General features: G+C 29.3%; 1 protein-coding gene and 1 pseudogene across 4 annotated transcripts; both read left to right on the top strand.

Moving 5' to 3' along the window:
• Nucleotides 1-6,525: 6,525 nt before the first annotated feature.
• Nucleotides 6,526-7,950, top strand: LOC111286556 (alkane hydroxylase MAH1 pseudogene; annotated as a pseudogene).
• A 6,489-nt stretch (nucleotides 7,951-14,439) lies between these two features.
• Nucleotides 14,440-18,116, top strand: LOC111285963 (uncharacterized). Of its 4 annotated transcripts, none has more exons than XM_022875693.2 (3): nucleotides 14,440-14,624; nucleotides 16,378-17,502; nucleotides 17,610-18,116. In XM_022875693.2, exon 2 carries the CDS (start codon nucleotides 16,421-16,423, stop codon nucleotides 17,444-17,446), a length of 1,026 nt encoding a protein of 341 aa, XP_022731428.1. In that variant the 5' UTR covers nucleotides 14,440-14,624; nucleotides 16,378-16,420; the 3' UTR covers nucleotides 17,447-17,502; nucleotides 17,610-18,116. The 4 variants fall into 4 exon arrangements, with proteins under 4 accessions (XP_022731428.1, XP_089618714.1, XP_022731429.1 ...); XM_089762588.1 differs by having other exon boundaries at nucleotides 16,361-17,502; nucleotides 17,615-18,116; XM_022875694.2 differs by having other exon boundaries at nucleotides 14,487-14,624; nucleotides 17,615-17,803.
• Nucleotides 18,117-18,732: the final 616 nt, after the last annotated feature.

The raw sequence follows: 18,732 nt of genomic DNA, 5'->3' as shown, positions 1-18,732 counted from the left end.
TATTTTTTTGTGTAAATTATTTTTTATTGATTAATACTATTAGAATATATTATCAATAGTTATATTTTTATTGGTTAGTGCTATTAGAATATATTGTCAATAGTTATATATTTAGTTATGTATAAATTTGATTGTACTCTTTTATAATATAAATATACATGTCATAACCCTAAATAAGATATGATAAAATATTTGTTCTTTACAAATTTGTTTCATAGTATTAGAGCGACAGTCTTTCCTCTTTTTTGATCTTCAATTCTGATTTAAATATTTGTCTTCTTTTTAGATCTAAAAATAATTATTTTTTATTATTTTACTCCAACAACTTCTTTTATAATATATTACTTTTTAAACCTTTTAATGGTTTCCAACAACTAATCATCTTTCATATCATCTTTTTCTTTCCTAATATTTTTAGTCTTATCTCCATTAAGTTGAACTCAAAAAAGTATTGACTTTGGTGTGATCAAATAACACATTTTTTATTATGTAGTGATTTAATCGGGCATGTTGATGGCACCATTGCACCTCTTCCTAAAACAGTAACTAAAGATAATGAAATTACATCCTATCCTGTATATACAAAATGGCTGAAAAAGGATTAATTTGTTCTTTTCTGTTTAAAGACAACATTGTCACAAAGTGTATAAGCACAAATCCTGCGTTTGTCATCTTCTCACCAAATTTGGATAACTTTAGAAACTATTTTTTATTAACAATGTTAAGTAAAGTTAGATTTGTTGCAAGATGAGTTGCAAAGTTTGAGTAAAGGAACTATGTCTATTAAAGAATATTTTTCTAAGATCAAATATATTTCTGATAATTTAGCAGTCATAAATCATCATATCTCTAATTTAGAATTGGTCACTCGTAGTTTGAATGGACTATCAAATACCATTGAATATCAACCGATTGTCTTTGCTATTGAAAATAGAGAAAATCTCATTTCCTTTAATGATTTGAAAGTATGATTATTAGTTCATAAGCAGCGCTTGAAAAGAATGCAGATATTGTTATCACAACCTATGAATGCCATTGTTAGCTCCCATAAGACATCCATGGTAACTCACCCAAACAGTCGAGGTCAGTGCTTCAATAATCCTCATCGTGATTTTAAGCGCACTAGACAAATTAATCAAAGGTATAATCTTCGTAATTCTTAGTATTTTGTTCACACAAATTATATGCCTCAATGAAACTTTCAATCAAACAACCGAGATAACAAGAACTTTCCACATTTTCAACATATAAATTGTGCCATAAAGTGTCAAATTTGTCACCGATTCAATCATATTGTTGTAACATGTCAATATTGCTATAATAAATCTGATCATGGTCTAAGCAATTCTTTTGTTGATATTTATTTTTTTTACTATTATTTCAAATGATACTCCACTTAATGCTCCAATCAGGGATGGCATATGGTCGGGTTTGGGGCGGGTTTTGCTCACCCCGAACTCGACCCGATTTTATGGTTTATTAAATCCGAACTCGATCCTACCCGATTTTTTTTACACCCGAACCCGACCCGACCCGATACTACTTAAACCGTATCCGATCCAATCCGATCCGAAATTAATAAAATATTATTTTTTAAATATAAATATTTAAAAATATAATTATATAAATATATAATTAAATAATTAATTAAAAAATAATTTTTTATATAATGTCGGGTTGGGTTGGGTCGGGTTTTAGGCATACCCGAACCCGACCCGACCCAGATTGCTCCATAATTATACCCGACCCTAAACCCGAAATTAAAAAAAAAACCCGACCCCACAAGATCGGGTCGGGCCGAAACCCGTCGGGGACGGGTTTGATTACCGTCCCTACCTCTAATGGACAATGACAATGATTCCTACTAGCTGGGAGATTCAAATGCTACCAGTCACATAACTTTCCATCCATCATTGGTACATCAGTCCACTCTTTATGCTGACAATGAAAGTGTTTTTATTGGTGATGATAATTATTTAAACATCACTCATATTAGTGATTCTGCTATATGTCTTGGTTCTACAAAATTAGCATTGAAAAATATTTTATTTGTTCTAGCATTAAAGGAAAATTTATTGTCTATTACTAAGCTAACTAGAGACAATAACTGTGGTTTATATTGTTTTCCTAGGGGTTTTGTTATTAAGGATCTTCGCACAATAAAGGTATTTTTAGATGGACCAATTAAAGGTAACCTTTATGTGAGTCCTGTAAAAGATGTGGAGAGATTCATTAGTATGAGGTAATGCGACCAACAAACTTTGTTCAGTGACAGTTCTTCTTCAGTTTTTGGAATAATTTAGCATCGATGACTTAGACATCTAGCTAGCAAAATTATAGCACAGTTAAAATCTAATAAGTTTATCTGTCTTAAGGATTTTTCCTTTTGTAACTTAACTTGTGCAGCATGTCAAATAGGAAAAAGTAAACATTTGCCTTTTGGTTTATCTACTAGGATAACTTTTAATATTCTTGAATTAATTCATTGTGATCTTTAGGGGCCATTGCCCACTGCTATTGTTATTGGTTTTCACTATTATATTATTTTTATGGATGATTTTAGTCGTTATACTTAGTTTTATCTATTAAAGCATCATTCTAATAGTGTTACTTATTTTGAGAATTTTAAGACTATGGTTGAAAATCAATTTGACAGCAAGATCAAATTTTTTTAGTGTGATGGAGCTAATGAGCTTGTTGAGGTTGATTTCAAAAATTTTCTTGATCATCATGGTATTTTTCTTCGAATTTTTTGTTCACACATCCATGAATAAAATGATTTAACAGAATGAAAACATAGACATATTGAGGAAATGAGCTTGACTCTATTGTTTCAAGCTTGTTTACCACGATCTATTTGGCTTGAGGTATTTTTTACAACTGTTTATCTTATCAATCGACTTCTTATATCAGTTTTGGGTAATCAGTCTCTTTTTGAGGTGTTGTTTAATTTTATGCCATATTACAATCATTTGAGAGCTTTTGGATGTGCTTGTTATCCTCATCTAGTTCCTTATCGAAAAGATTAATTTTCTCTAAAATTCACTCATTCTATCTTCTTGGGGTATAGTTTAGTCCATAAAGGATATTGTTGTTTAGGCTTCTATAATGGTCAGGTTTATATCTCACGACATGTTTCTTTGATGAAAATTACTTTCTTTTTGTAGAACATTATGGTTTTACAGCTCATAGGATTCTTTCTCATCTCATTAACTCTTCTACACCTCCTGAGGTTAGTTTCAAGGTATCTCTGCTCATATCTTTTACTATAATTATGTCAAAACTATTACCAAATGCTTCAATCCTAAATACAATTGTTTCTGAACTTGATACAACTGTGTTGGCATTTTCTGTTTAACCATCATTTGAGCCTTTCACTTTTTCTGGTTTTAAAACCATACATCTTATGTTATACGAAGTTGAGATGATACTTGAAAACCCAAAGTACTATACTTTTTACATGCTATAAATTATCCATCTCTTGAAAAATGGATTTTAGTTATAAATGATGAATATTTTGCTTTGATGCAAAATAATACTTGATCTTTAATGCCTCGTAATTCATCCATGAATGTTGTTGGTTGTCATTGGATCTATAAAATCAAAGAGCGAGATGATGGTACCATTGAATGATATAAAGCTAGATTAGTGGCCAAAGGCTTTACATAACTAGAAGGTATTAACTTTGACTCCACCTTTAGCCCTGTTGTTAAGGCCACCACTATTCGAATGTTCTCTCTATTACTATTAGTAAATGATGGTCAATCAGGTAATTAGATGTCAAAAATGCATTTTTACATAGTAAATTGCATGAAAAAGTTTATATGACATAACCACCAGTGTTTGTGGACACTAATCATTCTTATCATGCTTGTAAATTACATCGCTCTCTTTATGGTGTTCGTCAAGCTCCATGAGCTTGGTTTTAAAGATTAAGTTATGCTTTTCATGCTTTTGGTTTCAAAAGCAATCAAGTAGATCTTTTTATGTTTATATGGTGTTTCTCATATGACATGATGTTAAATTTACTTTATGTGGATGATATCATTCTCACTGGATATTCATTAAGTGTTATTCATTCATTCATTTCACAGCTTTCTTCATAATTTTAAATGAATGATCTTCATTATTTTCTTGGAATATAGGCATATCATACACCTAAACATTTGTTGTTAACACAAACAAAATATGTGTTGTCTCTAGTTTCATGTTTGGATATGAAAAACTATAAACTTATTTCTACTCTAATAAATGCTGGTAAGAAGCTTTCTCTATATGATGGAACTTTACTTTCAAACCCATCATAATATCACACCATTGTTGGAGCTTTGTAATATATTACCTTTACTAGACCTGACATTACATATGTTGTGTAACAAGTCCATCAATTTATGCATGCATCTCGTGATATTTACTTTCAGGCTATGAAATGAATCTTGAGATCTCTTAAAGGAACTATTAATTGTAGTATTTGATTATTTTCTTGCACTACACCGAATCTAGTATGCTATGTTGATGCTGATTGGGTTGGTTGTCTAGACACTAGACGTTCTACAATGGGTTACTATATTTTTTTAGATTCTAATCCTATTTTTTGGTGTACTAAAAAGTAAGTTTTTGTTGCTTAATCTAGTACTGAAATAGAGTATGTGGCTATTTCTATAGCTTCTTGAAATATACTTTGGATTTCTTATATATTAAATGAGGTTGGATTTCCTCTTGCATTTATCTTGTTCTATATATTCTAACAAAATATGTGCTACTTAACTTGCTGCCAATCCAGTCTTTCATGCTCGTATAAAACATATAGAGACCTGAGATCTTATTTGCAAGCATTTTTTTTTAAGTCTTTTTTATTCGTTCTCAATCACAACTAGCTGATATATTTACCAAGAGACTTTCTTTCTTAATTTTTCATCCATTTAAGAACAAGCTCTTGATGAAGTTCTCTCCAATTGTTGAAAGGCTTGAGAGGGCGTATTAAAATATGTTGTTAATAGTTGTACATTTAATTATGTGTAAATATGCTTGTATTCTCTCATGATATAAATATATATGTCATAACAAAAAATAAGATACGACAAAACATTTGTTTTTTACAAATTCGTTTCAAGAACTTTTCTCTTTTTAATATGAAACTCAGAGTTTCATGAAATCTTTTATATCAAACAACTTTTATGAGTTTGATGGATTTTGAGTTGTGAGAAATTTGAAATTATTTTTTGAGTTTAAATTTATTTGAAAAACTTGTCATTGTCAGTGAAAACTATAGAAAGTGTCTTTCTTTTTTATTTTGGTTACTTTTTCTTTATTTTTTTGTGCAAATTATTTTTTATTAGTTAATACTTTTCTCTTTTTAATATGAAATGCTTCAACAAATGTATGAATTAAAAAAAAATAAGAAATATTAATTTTCAATCTCTCACAAGACACCAAATTATAATTTTTTTTGTATATAAAATTTATAAGTTTGTAGTACATAAAATATAAGTATAATATATTTATATATTTTTAATTCTACCTTTATAATACATTACTTGAAAAATTATTGATTTCAAACAATCTCAATGAAGCCGGTCACGAGACTAGTGTGTTATTACTTTAATGTTGGGTTTGGTGACAGATGGTGGAGAGAATAAAAATGGAGATAGCCTATATTAGTTACTTTGACAAAAACTAATATATAATAAGAAAGAAAAAAAAAACTGGTACTTATTTCCTCTACGTACCTCCATCAAAATCAGAGCATAAAATTCATGGCTGCATATTTTCTGCATCACATACATATTGTGATTTAATTGGAATTTGGACGTATATACATTCCTTAATTTTATAATTAATTAAATTAACGGTACTACTTATAAATTTGATAATTTAAAATACGAAAAAAAAATATATGAATAAAATATACGAATAAAATATGATTTAAAATTTAATAAAAAATATATATGAATTTAATAAAATAAAAAAAATATATTTTATATTTACATGTTAATGCAAATTGTAACATATAATTTTTTATATAAAATATAATAAAATTATTAATTATTAATATTTTATATGACACAAATACATAAATTATCAAACTAAATGCATACTACTATTTATCTAATCATGCAACTTAAAAAAAAAAAAAAAGATAATGCAATTTGCAATAGTATAACTTTAACTACCAATATATTAATTTAACCTTATAATTTCATTGCAACTTGCTAGCACTAAAGTTGGTTATATATCATAAATATATATATATATATCTGTGTTTTATATTATTATTTTTATATATAAGATTATTATGTGATATTTTTGTAATTACGGCATTTGTCAACCAAACCAGGCTCTATAAAAAAAAAAAAAAGCAAAGCATAAGCTCAAAAGGAAAAAGAAGCTCCTATCTCAATTCCAATGGCAGAATTTGAGTCCATACTGATACTTCTATTTGTTGCAATTTTCTTTCCTTTATTTCTTTTGCATCGCTTTCAAAACAAAAAGTCCCCACGGATCACAAATTGGCCTATCGTTGGAATGTTGCCAACGGTTCTCTCCAATGCAAGCAGGGTTTTGGAGTTCAGCGTTGACATTGTCAAACAAAGTGGGGGCACATTGGAGTTCAAGGGGCCTTGGTTTCCAACCTTGGACTTCGTTATCACTGCTGATCATAACAATGTCAACCACATCTTGTGCAAAAACTTTGATAACTACGAGAAAGGCTCTGAGTTCAAAGACATATTTTTCGATTGTTTGGGTGAAGGAATATTCAACTCAAACTCTCATTCATGGAAAAGCCAACGGAAGCTAATGTTGTTGGTGATGAAAAACAACAAGTTTGTGCAGTTCTTACACAAAATCTTATGTCAAAAACTAGAGAAAAGTCTAACCAAAGTTCTCGAGTTTTTCGTGAAACTTGGCACTGAGGTGGATTTTCAAGATATATTACAGCGGTTCAGCTATGACGTTGCTTGCATTTTAGCTGTAGGCTCTGATCCAAATTCTCTTTCAATTGAACTACCTGAAGTTCCAAGCAAATCTGCTTTTTGTCAAATAGAGGAAGGCTTGTTATATAGGCATTACATGCCTATAAACGTTTGGAAGTTGCAAAGATGGCTTCAAATTGGGGAGGAGAAAAAAATGAGCAAAGCTTTGAAAGCCGTTGATGAATTTGTATACCAGTGCATTGCGTCAAAGAAAGAAGAAATAAGATGCAAACTACATTTGAAGGAAGGTCAATTTGACTTCGTTACAGCTTTTATGGTCGAAGAAGAAGGGGAAATGAGTGGTGCTGATTGGAAATCTGACAAGTTTTTTAGAGACATTGCAATAAATGTCATGGCAGCAGGGAAAGACACAATAAGTTCAAGCCTGTCTTGGTTTTTCTGGCTTGTTGGAATGAACCCATCAGTAGAAAACAAGATTCTACAAGAGATAAGAGCAAATTCTGATCCAACAAGCAATGATAAGATGAGCAAATCGATGATTTTTTTTAGTGAGGAAAAGCTGAATAAATTCATTTACCTTGATGCAGCCTTATCAGAAACATTAAGGCTTTATCCACCAGTTCCTTTCAATCACAAAACTGCCATTCGACCGGACATCCTTCCAAGCGGTCACCGAATTCATCAGAACACAAGGATCTTGATAAACTCCTACTCAATGGGGAGAATGAAAGAAATATGGGGTGAAGACTGTTTGGAATTCAAACCAGAGAGGTGGATTTCAGAGAAAGGAGATATTGTGCATGTTCCATCTCACAAATTCATAGCATTTAGCGCAGGGCCAAGAAGTTGTATAGGTAAGAATATAAGCTTCATTCAGATGAAGTTGGTTGCTATCTCTATACTAAGGAATTATCAAATTGAGGTGGTGCAAGGCCATCTTGTTTCCCCTAGCAATGCTGTAGTACTTTATATGAAGAATGGTTTAAAGGTTAAGATCAAGAAAAGGAGTGCTTGAGGGACATATATATATATATATATATATATATATATATATATATATATATATATGGCATAGTCTGGAAATAAGAAAAGAGGTTGCAATTATTTGGATAATAAACTTGTTAGATGCTACCTCTTAAAAAATTATATAAATTAATTAAGTTAAATTCAAATTCTAAGATTTTGTAATATTGAACTAGAATAAGCATATATATATTATTAATAGCGATCATGATATAAGTAACTCTATCACAAATCATCCAATGTTTTCATGGTATCTTGATTTATGAATGTAATAAATATATATATATATATATATATATATTACTTTGAGAATAATGTTTACTAATCTTTTAATTATCTTTTGGACTAAGTTCTGCAAAAGACATCCAATCAATGCTTAAGAGCATTTTAAGATTTTATTTTGAAAATTTTGAGTTTTGAATTTTGCAATTGATAAAACATGATTTATGAAATAAAAAGTATTGTTGTTCTTGGTGCAATTCAATTTCACATATAAAAAAAAGTGTAGACCTATTATTGTCAATAATATGAAATCATTTTTAAGAGTAGATTTAATATATACTTGTTATGAAAAAATTTTTAAAAAATATTTTGAGAATAAATACTTGATATATTTTTTTTTCTTCTGTCAAGTACTTGATCATTTATTTTAGTGTCAAGAATCCTAGCTAATAATTCGTATTTGGTATGAAGGAGCTAAGCAATTCTACATCTGGTGCAAAAGGCCATTAAAGATCATGAACTCTTTAGTTTGACTTCCAACAAATTTTTTGAAAAATATATTCTCACTTGGTTTTAGTATCTAGAAATAATTGTTATCGTTAGACAAATAAATAGCACACCACATTTTTATAGGTGGAGCCGTTTAATTTTGAAATTTAAATTCAAAAATTGTTGGTTTTTGTTATTTTTTTATCTGAAATTGTCAAGATTTCAATTTTAATAATTGAAACTAAAAATATAATATTTTATCAATAAAACATATGATTGGTATATTTGCTTATTTACAAGTACTTAATTTGTTTATTCTATTTTTATTTTGGCGTATATTTTTCTTAAAAAAAAAAAAAAAAAAACCAAGCTCATAATTTATATAATGGATAATACTTAAAAAGTTGACATAGATGAATGTTAGCTACTCTCTTTGCTGCCAAAGAGAAATTATTGATGAGGATGTAATTCAAGGTTTTACCAAAAAAAAAAAAAGAATTTAGGTGAAGTAACACAAAAGAAACTATTAAAATCAACGTATAATTAACTCAAGTGATAAAAAGAATGTGTTTCATTTTTTATTGTTTGGATTTAAATTCAAATCTGTAAAGAAATCATAAAAAAAATAATTTTTTAAAAAATTTATTAGATTTAATATAAATAAACCTGCTTAAACTAGTAAAAAAATGTATTATACAATGCCCAAAAATCTTTTACCAGTTAAAAGAAACTAACATTATTAACTTAATTAGCTCAAAGAGAAGAAAACCAATATTTACTTAACTCCAACCTCATTTCCTCAAAATTCCATAATAATGAAAAATTTAACCAGTATCTACATGTCAATATTGATATATAATAATGAAAAATGTTAATTAGTATCTAGATATAGATACTTGTGTTCAATAATGATGTACAGCTATTAATAAATAAATGCGTTTGCCTCGGCGAGTCGTAGGCCCGAATTGATGACGAGTATAGGATTTCCTGGAAATTTATTTATTTGTAACAATGTCATCTATAAAATTTTTGTTTTGGTCTGAAAATTTTGAATTAAGAAGAAGGCATTTAACATATATAAATCAATGCACACCCAAAAGAAGTATCAGTGCAGGAAAGTAGGTACGTAACAGCAATTTCTACATCTTCCCATCATTTTAATTTTCGTTTTGCTTAGAAAGATAGTAATTGATGAGAGGCAATTTGGAGCGACACGGAGGAAAGGTGTCGTTATGCTTCAGCCATGACAACAGACGGTATGAAACGCGTGAGAGCAAGGCATGAAGATAGCCAGCAAGCCAGGCAATATCTTCTCTAGGCATACAGGTGCAGCAGGGGTTCATTGTTTCGAAATCTCGACCACAAATTCTAGTAACCTTCAACTCATAATATTCATCTCCTCTGTAAATCATAATTGATCTTACAAAACCAATCATCCCTGTAACTGCTTGGTCCTTGATCGACCAAGTAATCATATTATGGATACTAAAAAGGATCCTACAAGCATGTTGTCTTTTGTTTTCTCTATCCTGAACCAGTGCTTCAAATTCTTGGTGTAGTAGAATCACCAGTTTTTCTATGTCCAACTGCATGGGATACAATTTATGCATTGAAATCTGATTTCAGCATACAGCCCATTATATCCGGTATCCGTCTAATCAAGTCATTCTGGTTATTCAAAGGGGTCCTCAGGGCTCGTATTGTGGCTGCATCCCACCATTATTTTCTTGTCGTCTATCCACTGAAGCCTTTCCAGTGGCCATGGAATTTGCATATCAGCAATCATCCCAGACACCTCATGATGGTAGACCATATTGTTTTATGTGCATACACATACATCTCAGAGACTTCTTGTGAGTCTGAGCCTACATTTGAAGATGCTCTGAACCGAAAAAGCTTTACCCGTTAGGAAAAAAGAATACTCTGAAACCTAGGAATAATGGGTACAACTAATAAAAATGGGGCTAGCGATAGAACTAGAATATGGTAGATGACTAATTGGATTCCACTTCTATTACCACATAGGAATAGGAAGAGTTGTAATCAGACATAGTTTTTATGAATTCTTAATTAATATATTTGATTTTTGTTCATCATTTTGAATAATATTTAAATATCTATTTAATAATAAATTAAATACGAATAAAGATTTGTTTTATTTATTTATGTTTATGAATAAATTTATTTAATATTTATAAATAAATTTAATAAATATTTATTTATATTTTATTTTTATTCTTTTTAAGATAATTATTTTATAATTAAATATCTTTTAATAAAATTTTAATTACAATTTTATATTAATATATTGTAAAATACACTAAACATATATTATTGTAAATATAATTTTTAATTATCTAAAATGACAATAAATAAGTTATAGATAAAACTTTTTATTTATAGTCCAGTCTTTCTATCTCATATAGATTGGAAAATCAATGTAAGAAAAGAAACTCTGTATAGTTAGGCATGTCCCCTTCACTCTTGAAAGATTATGTCATTGGTTTGTATGACGAGTTTTTTTAATTATTAATTTATATTTATTTTATATATTCATTTAATGTCTATAAATAAATTCATTTAATTTAAATAAATCAATTTTAAACTGATCTTAAATATTTTAATATCTAAATCAATCGAATTTGAACATAATGTATAAATTTTTTATCAAACAAAAATAATGCTTAAAAAATGAATGAATCATGAATATAATGATATTCGTTTATATCTTAATATAGAAAAATATCTTTATTATCCTATTACTATTAAAATTCCAATTTAATAATTTTATGTCTTAAAATTTATTTCATGCCAGGCTATGCTAATATCTTTTGTTTTAACTAAAAAACTATCCTCACAATTATTAAAATATAAATTATTTTTATTATTTATTGATTTTTTATATACTGTCTTTTTAAATATTTTTCATTTTTTGTTAAAGATTTGATAAAAAAAATTTTTAATTTAATTGAAAAAGCAAAAGAAGTAAGCATTTTACCTTGCTTTTTTTTAAACACTTTTTCTGGAAGTACAATTTTTTATTTTAAAAAGTGTAAATTATTTAAGTTTTTGCTTTAATAAAAAAATGTATATCTCATTTTATGATTTTAATTCCGTTTTCCAATAAATTTTGTATAATATTTGTAACTTTTTTTTATAAAATTTATAATTATAGTGAAATTTTATAATTTTTAAAATTTTATTATAATTTTATAATTGTAACAAAATCGAACTCTCTCACTCCCATCACCAAATATTTTGGCTAAAAAAAAAAAACTAATCCATTTAAATAAAATAAGTGTCAAATATTTATAGTAATCTCGTTCATAGATTAGAACAGATTGCATCTTAGAGGATATTTGGTTAGAAAGAATCTATACATTTTTTTTTTGAAATTTTATTGTTAGATATTTGATTCTAACATTTGGTTCGACGTAATTTTATTCTAGAAAAAATTAACAGATTTTTAATAGTACCTAAAGTTTCAAAATTAAAAACTCACATCTTCCTATGATATTTTAGAATTTTGAAAAGAAAATAGTGTTATTTTTAAATTTGACATAATTAAAAAATTATGAAATAACTATTATCATTTTGAAAAGCATATGTGAAAATAAATGCAAGTTTGTTGTGAGTTTTTGTTGGTAAAAATTTAATTTTTAGATGGCATTTGGCATGAAAAACACATTCTATAATCCTTACAAAAAATTAAATTAGATTATTTAAAGAGTTTTTTGTTAAAAATACCTTAAATAATCTCTAAAAATTTTTATGAAGGGATTATTGAATACCTTTTTTTACCAAAAATGCTTTGAATAACTTCCATTCAATTTTTTGTAAAGAATTATTCAATGTACTTTTGACAAAAAAAATGCGTTGAATAATAATACTATCCAATTTTTTGAAGGGAATTATTTAAGATTTTTTAGTCAAAAACACATTGAATAATCCTCTGCCTTTTTTTTTATTATTATTGAAGGCATTTTTGGCCAAAAACATCTTGAATAATCCTTTATAAAAAATTGAATAGGATTATTCAAGACATTTTTGATCAAAAATATTTTTAATAATCCCTTTCAATTTTTATGAGTGATTATTTAAGACTTTTTTGGTAAAAAACACCATAAATAATACTCTCTAATTTTTATTGGGGATTATTCAAAACATGATCGCTCAGAGAACGCATTGAATAATCGCTTATAAAAAATTGAATAAGGTAATTTAATACATTTCTAGCTAAAAACGCTTTTAATAGTCTCTTTCAATTTTTATATCAAAAAAAGCATTGAATAATTTTTTTTAATTTTTATAAGTAGATTATTTAATGTGTTTTTGTCCAAAAACACATTGAATAATCTTTTTTAATTTTTTTATTAGAGGATTATTTAAAGCGTTTTTTGTTAGAAACACCTTAAATAATTCTCAAAAAAATGTTTATAAGGGTATTTAAGGTTTTTTTGACAAAAAACACATTGAATAATTTCTCAAAAAAATGGAAGGAGATTATTCAAGGTTTTTTTTTTATCAAAAATATCGATAAAAAATACTTTAAATAATCTACTCATAAAATTTGAAGGGGATTATTCAATGTGTTTTGCGCAGAAATGTTTTCAATAACCTCATTCAATTTTTTGTAATGGATTATTTAAGGTGTTTTCTAGACAAAAACGTTTTGAATAATCATGTCATAAATTTTGGAAGGAATTGTTGAAAGTATTTTTGGTTAGAAACCCCAAATGCTTTGACTAACCTCATTTAATTTTTTTAAGGGATTATTCAATATGTTTTTTTTTAAATTAAAAGAGATTATTTAAAGCGTTTTTAATAAAAAGCACATTCAATAATTTTTTCATAAAAATTGAAAGAGATTATTTAAGATATTTTTACCTACAAACATCTTAAATAATCTTATTCAATTTTTTATAAGAAATATTCAAAATATTTTTTTACTAAAAATATCTTAAATAATTTCATTCAATTAAAATTTAAATTATTTATGTTATTATCATATATATACTTAAGAGATTATAGTAATTATTTAAAATTTAATATATGTGAATTTTTTTCAATAAAATGAATAAATTTAAATGCAAAATATCTTTAAAATAAAAAAAAAACCTTAAATGTTATTATTTTTTTTAAATCACACGATCTTTCGAAATTTATAATTTCGTGAAGCGAACGTGCCTAAATAATTTGGGTTCACAAAATTATAACACAAGCGCAGCCACTAGCGGAATGCATTGCTGTAGCCACAAAACATTTTCTAAAAATTGTTGACCGATATTTGAATAAATTGGTATAATTTTGAAGTAGATAGATTTGAATAATATTATGCGGATATTTTTTAATTAAATAATTATAAATGTAAGGAAGCGATCGTAAAATTTTAAGTTTAAATTTTACTGTATAAATTTACTCATTTTTTATGTTTTAATTTGTTATGATTATTTAATTAATTTTATGAATATAATTTTTAATTATAATTATAATTAAAAAATAAAAATTAAAGGATAGAATAAGAATTAAAAAAACTCTCTTAAGGGGTAAACAAAGAAGTGAAACAAATTTCACTCATCTAAGAAAATTGAAGAAAGAAACTAAAAATGAGTTTTAATTTTTAAATTGCACTGAATAGCTCCCTTCAACAAACGCCCAGAGCGCGGGTGCTGATGAGTCCTCCACATTCCAACCAAAACGGTGCCGACTTAAAAATAAAAATAATCATTCCAATTTCGAAAAATAAAAAGCTAGCGAACCGAAGTTATCCACGTCAGCTTCTTCCTTTGCCCCTATTTTTTCTTCAGTACATTCATTTTTTTTTTTTTTTACTCTTTTCTTTATTTCTCGACTCCTCTTTCAAATCCCTAATTTCCAAAATTAAAATGTGTTAGCCTCCAAATCAAATCGGAAGACATTTTTTTTGCTATTGACGCCTTGAAGTTGAAGTTGTTGGTAATTACCTAATTCGCAAAATCTCTTGATTTTCGTTTCTTGTCGCGTTTCGAAGGCTCTGATTTTACATGGATCTTATCGATTACTATCCTGTTCTTCCTGGATCGGTTCTTAAGAGTTTCTGATTCGGTTCCGTTTATTTTCGCCTTTTTTTTTAGCCGGGGGCGGGCGGGTGGGTGGGGATTTTGAGCTTTATGTTTTTGGTGTATTGGTAATTAATTTAATTTGTTGATTTTTGGAACTCAAGAAATTTTATTCCTTAGTTTATTGCTACATTCAAATTTCAATATTTTTTTTTTTTTTTTTTTTTGTATTTCCATTTCCATCCCCTATTGAATTTTACTTATGGAGTTAGTTTGGTGCTGGCAAGTGAGTTGAATTGAAATGCTTATAGTGCGAAATGTGAAGTTAATTGTTTCAATGTTCACTACTATTGTTGTTAGGATACTTGATATGTTCTAAACGTTGAGTTTCAGTGTTGAGAATCGATCAATCCCGCATGCCGATTTGATCTTGTTTGGCCAAAAAAATATATAGATATGTGGAAAGGTATGGTGGTGGATACTTTCGGCAATTTGGGTTTATGTTGGCACTAGCTTTGCTTATGGATATTTCTTCTTGTTCTACTTGTTTGTAAGAAGACTTTATGCAAGGAAAGGAAATTATGTGTGGTAGGAGTCTGAGACAGTAGCGTGACCCAAAGAAGCGAACAGATAAAAACAGCATTAAGCTGTATAATTGAGTTTATAGTTTCAATTTCACGAGAAAGCTATTTGCTAGATAAGAAAAGAGCTTTTCTACTGTCTTGATTTTAGTTAAGCTACACTGCTAGATGAGGCTAAAATGGCGGGGTGGGTTGGGGGATGAGGGATTGCATTTGGATGGAAATGTTTTGGATTTTAAGCTATTTTGAGTTGTTTAAGTCCTGTAGTATTCATTTGGAATAGCCTAGCTATTGTGTCCTCTTTGAATTCTGGGAATTTGTCCATGGTTAAGGAGTTTTTCTCGAGTTTTATGGAGGACTAATATTGGTATTGATTTATCTTTTCTATGAAAGAGTGATAATGATGTTGGGGTGCTAATTAGATTATGTTCAGCATAGTCTTGTACTGAAATTGTACTTAAAAAATATGCCATTGATGCGATGCAAATGATGGCTTTAGCTTGGTCCAGCAGCAATGCCACAGTTTTAAATCTGGATAGCTTTAATTCGTTGCTTATGCCACTGGCAGGCATTGGTGATTTTCATCTTTGTTATAGGTTCCAGTTTTTACAATGTCAGCCTTGTAAGGATGATTCCATGGGAGTGGTCATTGTTCTAAAATCTAGTAGTGAACTAATCCCTACATTGCCTGGAATTATAGTGGAGCCGAAAATCACCTCTTCCACAATCTTACCTAACAAAATTATTTCTCTGTTATAGAGCTGTTGAATGTCAACTACTTGGGCCATAGAACCTGTTTTCTGTAACATCTCTACTAAAGCGTAGCCAATTTTGTGCTAATCCATTTTTAAATACAGAATATCTTCTCATTTATCTTTTCCCATTGAATATCTATTATATATACGTGAACTTTTGATTTTTCAATTTTCATATGTTCTATCTGTATTTTTGGGCTTCTGCTTTTTCTTTTATTTTAATTGTATGCCTTTGCTCTCTTCATTTTCTGCTGAATCTTATATTTTCTATGCAAAAACTAATGTTGATGTTATGTTTTTTACTTTCAATAATTCAGTTTCTGCCTTGTCATAGGTCTGTCATTTAGCATTATTGTTGGTACATTAGAAATTTCATCATGCCAAAGGAGAGAAGAGATCGTTCCGTGTCTTTTGATAGGTATAGGAGATCTCACTTCTCATGTAGCTCCAGCTGTAGTCTCCGATCTTCGCCTAATCTCCCTTCAGAAACTGAGGAAAATCTAAAGGAATGGGAAGAAGCCCGGTGCCCTGTCTGCATGGAGCATCCTCATAATGCAGTTCTTCTCATATGTTCTTCCCATGAGAGGGGTTGCCGTCCATACATGTGCGATACAAGTTATCGCCACTCTAACTGTTTTGATCAGTTTCGCAAGTCATTTGCAGATACCTCAGCAACAACACCAGATGATCCTCAACAAGAAGGAGCTCAACTTGTGACCACAAATTTAACACCAGCTGCAACTGCAACATCAGAATCAACTGTCACTGATTTGCAGGAAGAAAGAAGTGAGGAAGGGCCCTCTACGCCAGCAATTGTCTCATGTGAGAATCAAGTGCTATCAAAGCTAGTGTGCCCTCTGTGTCGTGGTGAGGTAAAAGATTGGATTGTTGTAGACCATGCCCGTCATTTCATGAATGCCAAACCTAGAAGCTGTTCCTCTGAAACATGTAATTTTACTGGTGCCTATAAAGACCTAAGGAAGCATGCAAGACTTGAGCACCCTTCTGTTCGCCCATCAGAGGCTGACCCTGAGCGACAGCAAAACTGGAGGAGGTTGGAACGCCAGAGAGACCTTGGGGACTTGCTCAGCACACTTCAATCTTCATTCGGGGAGGAGAGAGCGGATGACAGCATTTTGCCAATTGATGATGGAAGTTGGCTCACGGTATATTTCCTTATACGCGTGTTTCGACCAGGGTCTAGTCCTAGGAGCAGCAGCTGGTCTGGCACCTCAAGGTCGAGAGCTCAATTTGGTATTAGGAGATCTTCCAGACTTTGGGGGGAAAACTATGATGGTGAAACTGGATCTACCAGAGATGAGGACAATGAATCTTCAGATGATGGATCATTTCCTTGGAGGCATCGAGTAAGGAGACGGACAACTCCTGACAATCAATCATGATTGTCATTATATCTTTAAAGGGATCTGTTTATTGTTCGAATGTCAAGGTTTCAGTTGTAAGTTTTACCATTATAAATCTACATCTTGCACTTGTTTGCTATTTACCTGCTTATAGATTCTAAGAAATCATCTGAACTGAATCCATTCTTTGTGTTTCTGGTAGGACAGGGAGAGGAATGCAAGTCTATTACTTGAGCATCTGTATCTGTTCCGCACTGCATGGAACGAATGTGGTCCGAGTTGCTGGATGGTATCAAATGAGTGAACTAAATTTTAATCTGTCTGGGAACTTAAATCAATCTGTATACACTTTCTCTTCCGCAGCAATTTCATTTTCTATCTTTGCGGCTGCAATAATTTCAAGCCTTTCCTTTCAACTTTTGAGAGATGATTCCGGTTCTTCTGAGAACTGTGATGATGTTCAGAGCCATTCCTGGTTGCCCTTTGGTTAAAAATACCATATTTTGAAAAAGACAGAAGCAGGAAGTTTGGAACTCCGCTAACTCACCAAGGGAAAAATTCAATTCTTTAGGTTTCATTCAATTAATTGGAAAAACCTGATGGAGTTCTTTGACGGCAGAAGTAGGAAAAGCGGAGCTTTTATTTCCTGAACAAAAAGAAGTCATATTTATGTGTGAGACTTTGAATTTCAATTTTAACATTTTACTGATGCTGCGTGACCCATTTGTTTGTCTGTTACTCCTTGGGCAAAACATGTGGACCTTTTTATTTTTGACTAAAACAAGGACTTCATATCTGCACAAAACTAAATTTTAAGACTACATTTTTTTCGTACCACGCAAGAATTTTGTTTCTGTCAAAAAATATTATACCACATAAGAATTTAATAAAGTTTCAATATTTTTAGAAAGGAGCTTTTTAAATATTTTTTTTATAAATTTTTAATATTCAATAAATCATATAATTTACTGAAAATGAATTTTCAAAGGGTTATATAAATTTTTTGAAAATTGATTTATTAGTTGATGGTAAAACTTTATGAAAAATTATTAAAAAGATATTAAAAAAATTTTATTAATTGGTTAATAAAAAAATATTATTGAAAAAAAAAAACAAAAATTTTAAAATTAATTAAAAAGATTAATTTTACTATAACTTCAGAGAAAGAATAAAGTCTTATGGGACTTTACATAACGAAATGAGAAAAGATCTTCTTTGTTATTTAAAAAGTAGTGAAAGTTTTCATAATTTAATCTAAGGGTGTTAAATACAGTTTCAATTAAATTTATAGTTAAAATTCGAGATGTCAATTTTATCTAAATCCA

The sequence above is a fragment of the Durio zibethinus genome, chromosome 6, assembly GCF_047325235.1.
Source record: "Durio zibethinus cultivar Kanyao isolate XHJ-2024 chromosome 6, ASM4732523v1, whole genome shotgun sequence".
Classification (NCBI taxonomy): domain Eukaryota; kingdom Viridiplantae; phylum Streptophyta; class Magnoliopsida; order Malvales; family Malvaceae; genus Durio; species Durio zibethinus.
Note: the sequence above shows the minus strand (reverse complement) of the source record. Positions and strands in the feature narration are given on the sequence as shown.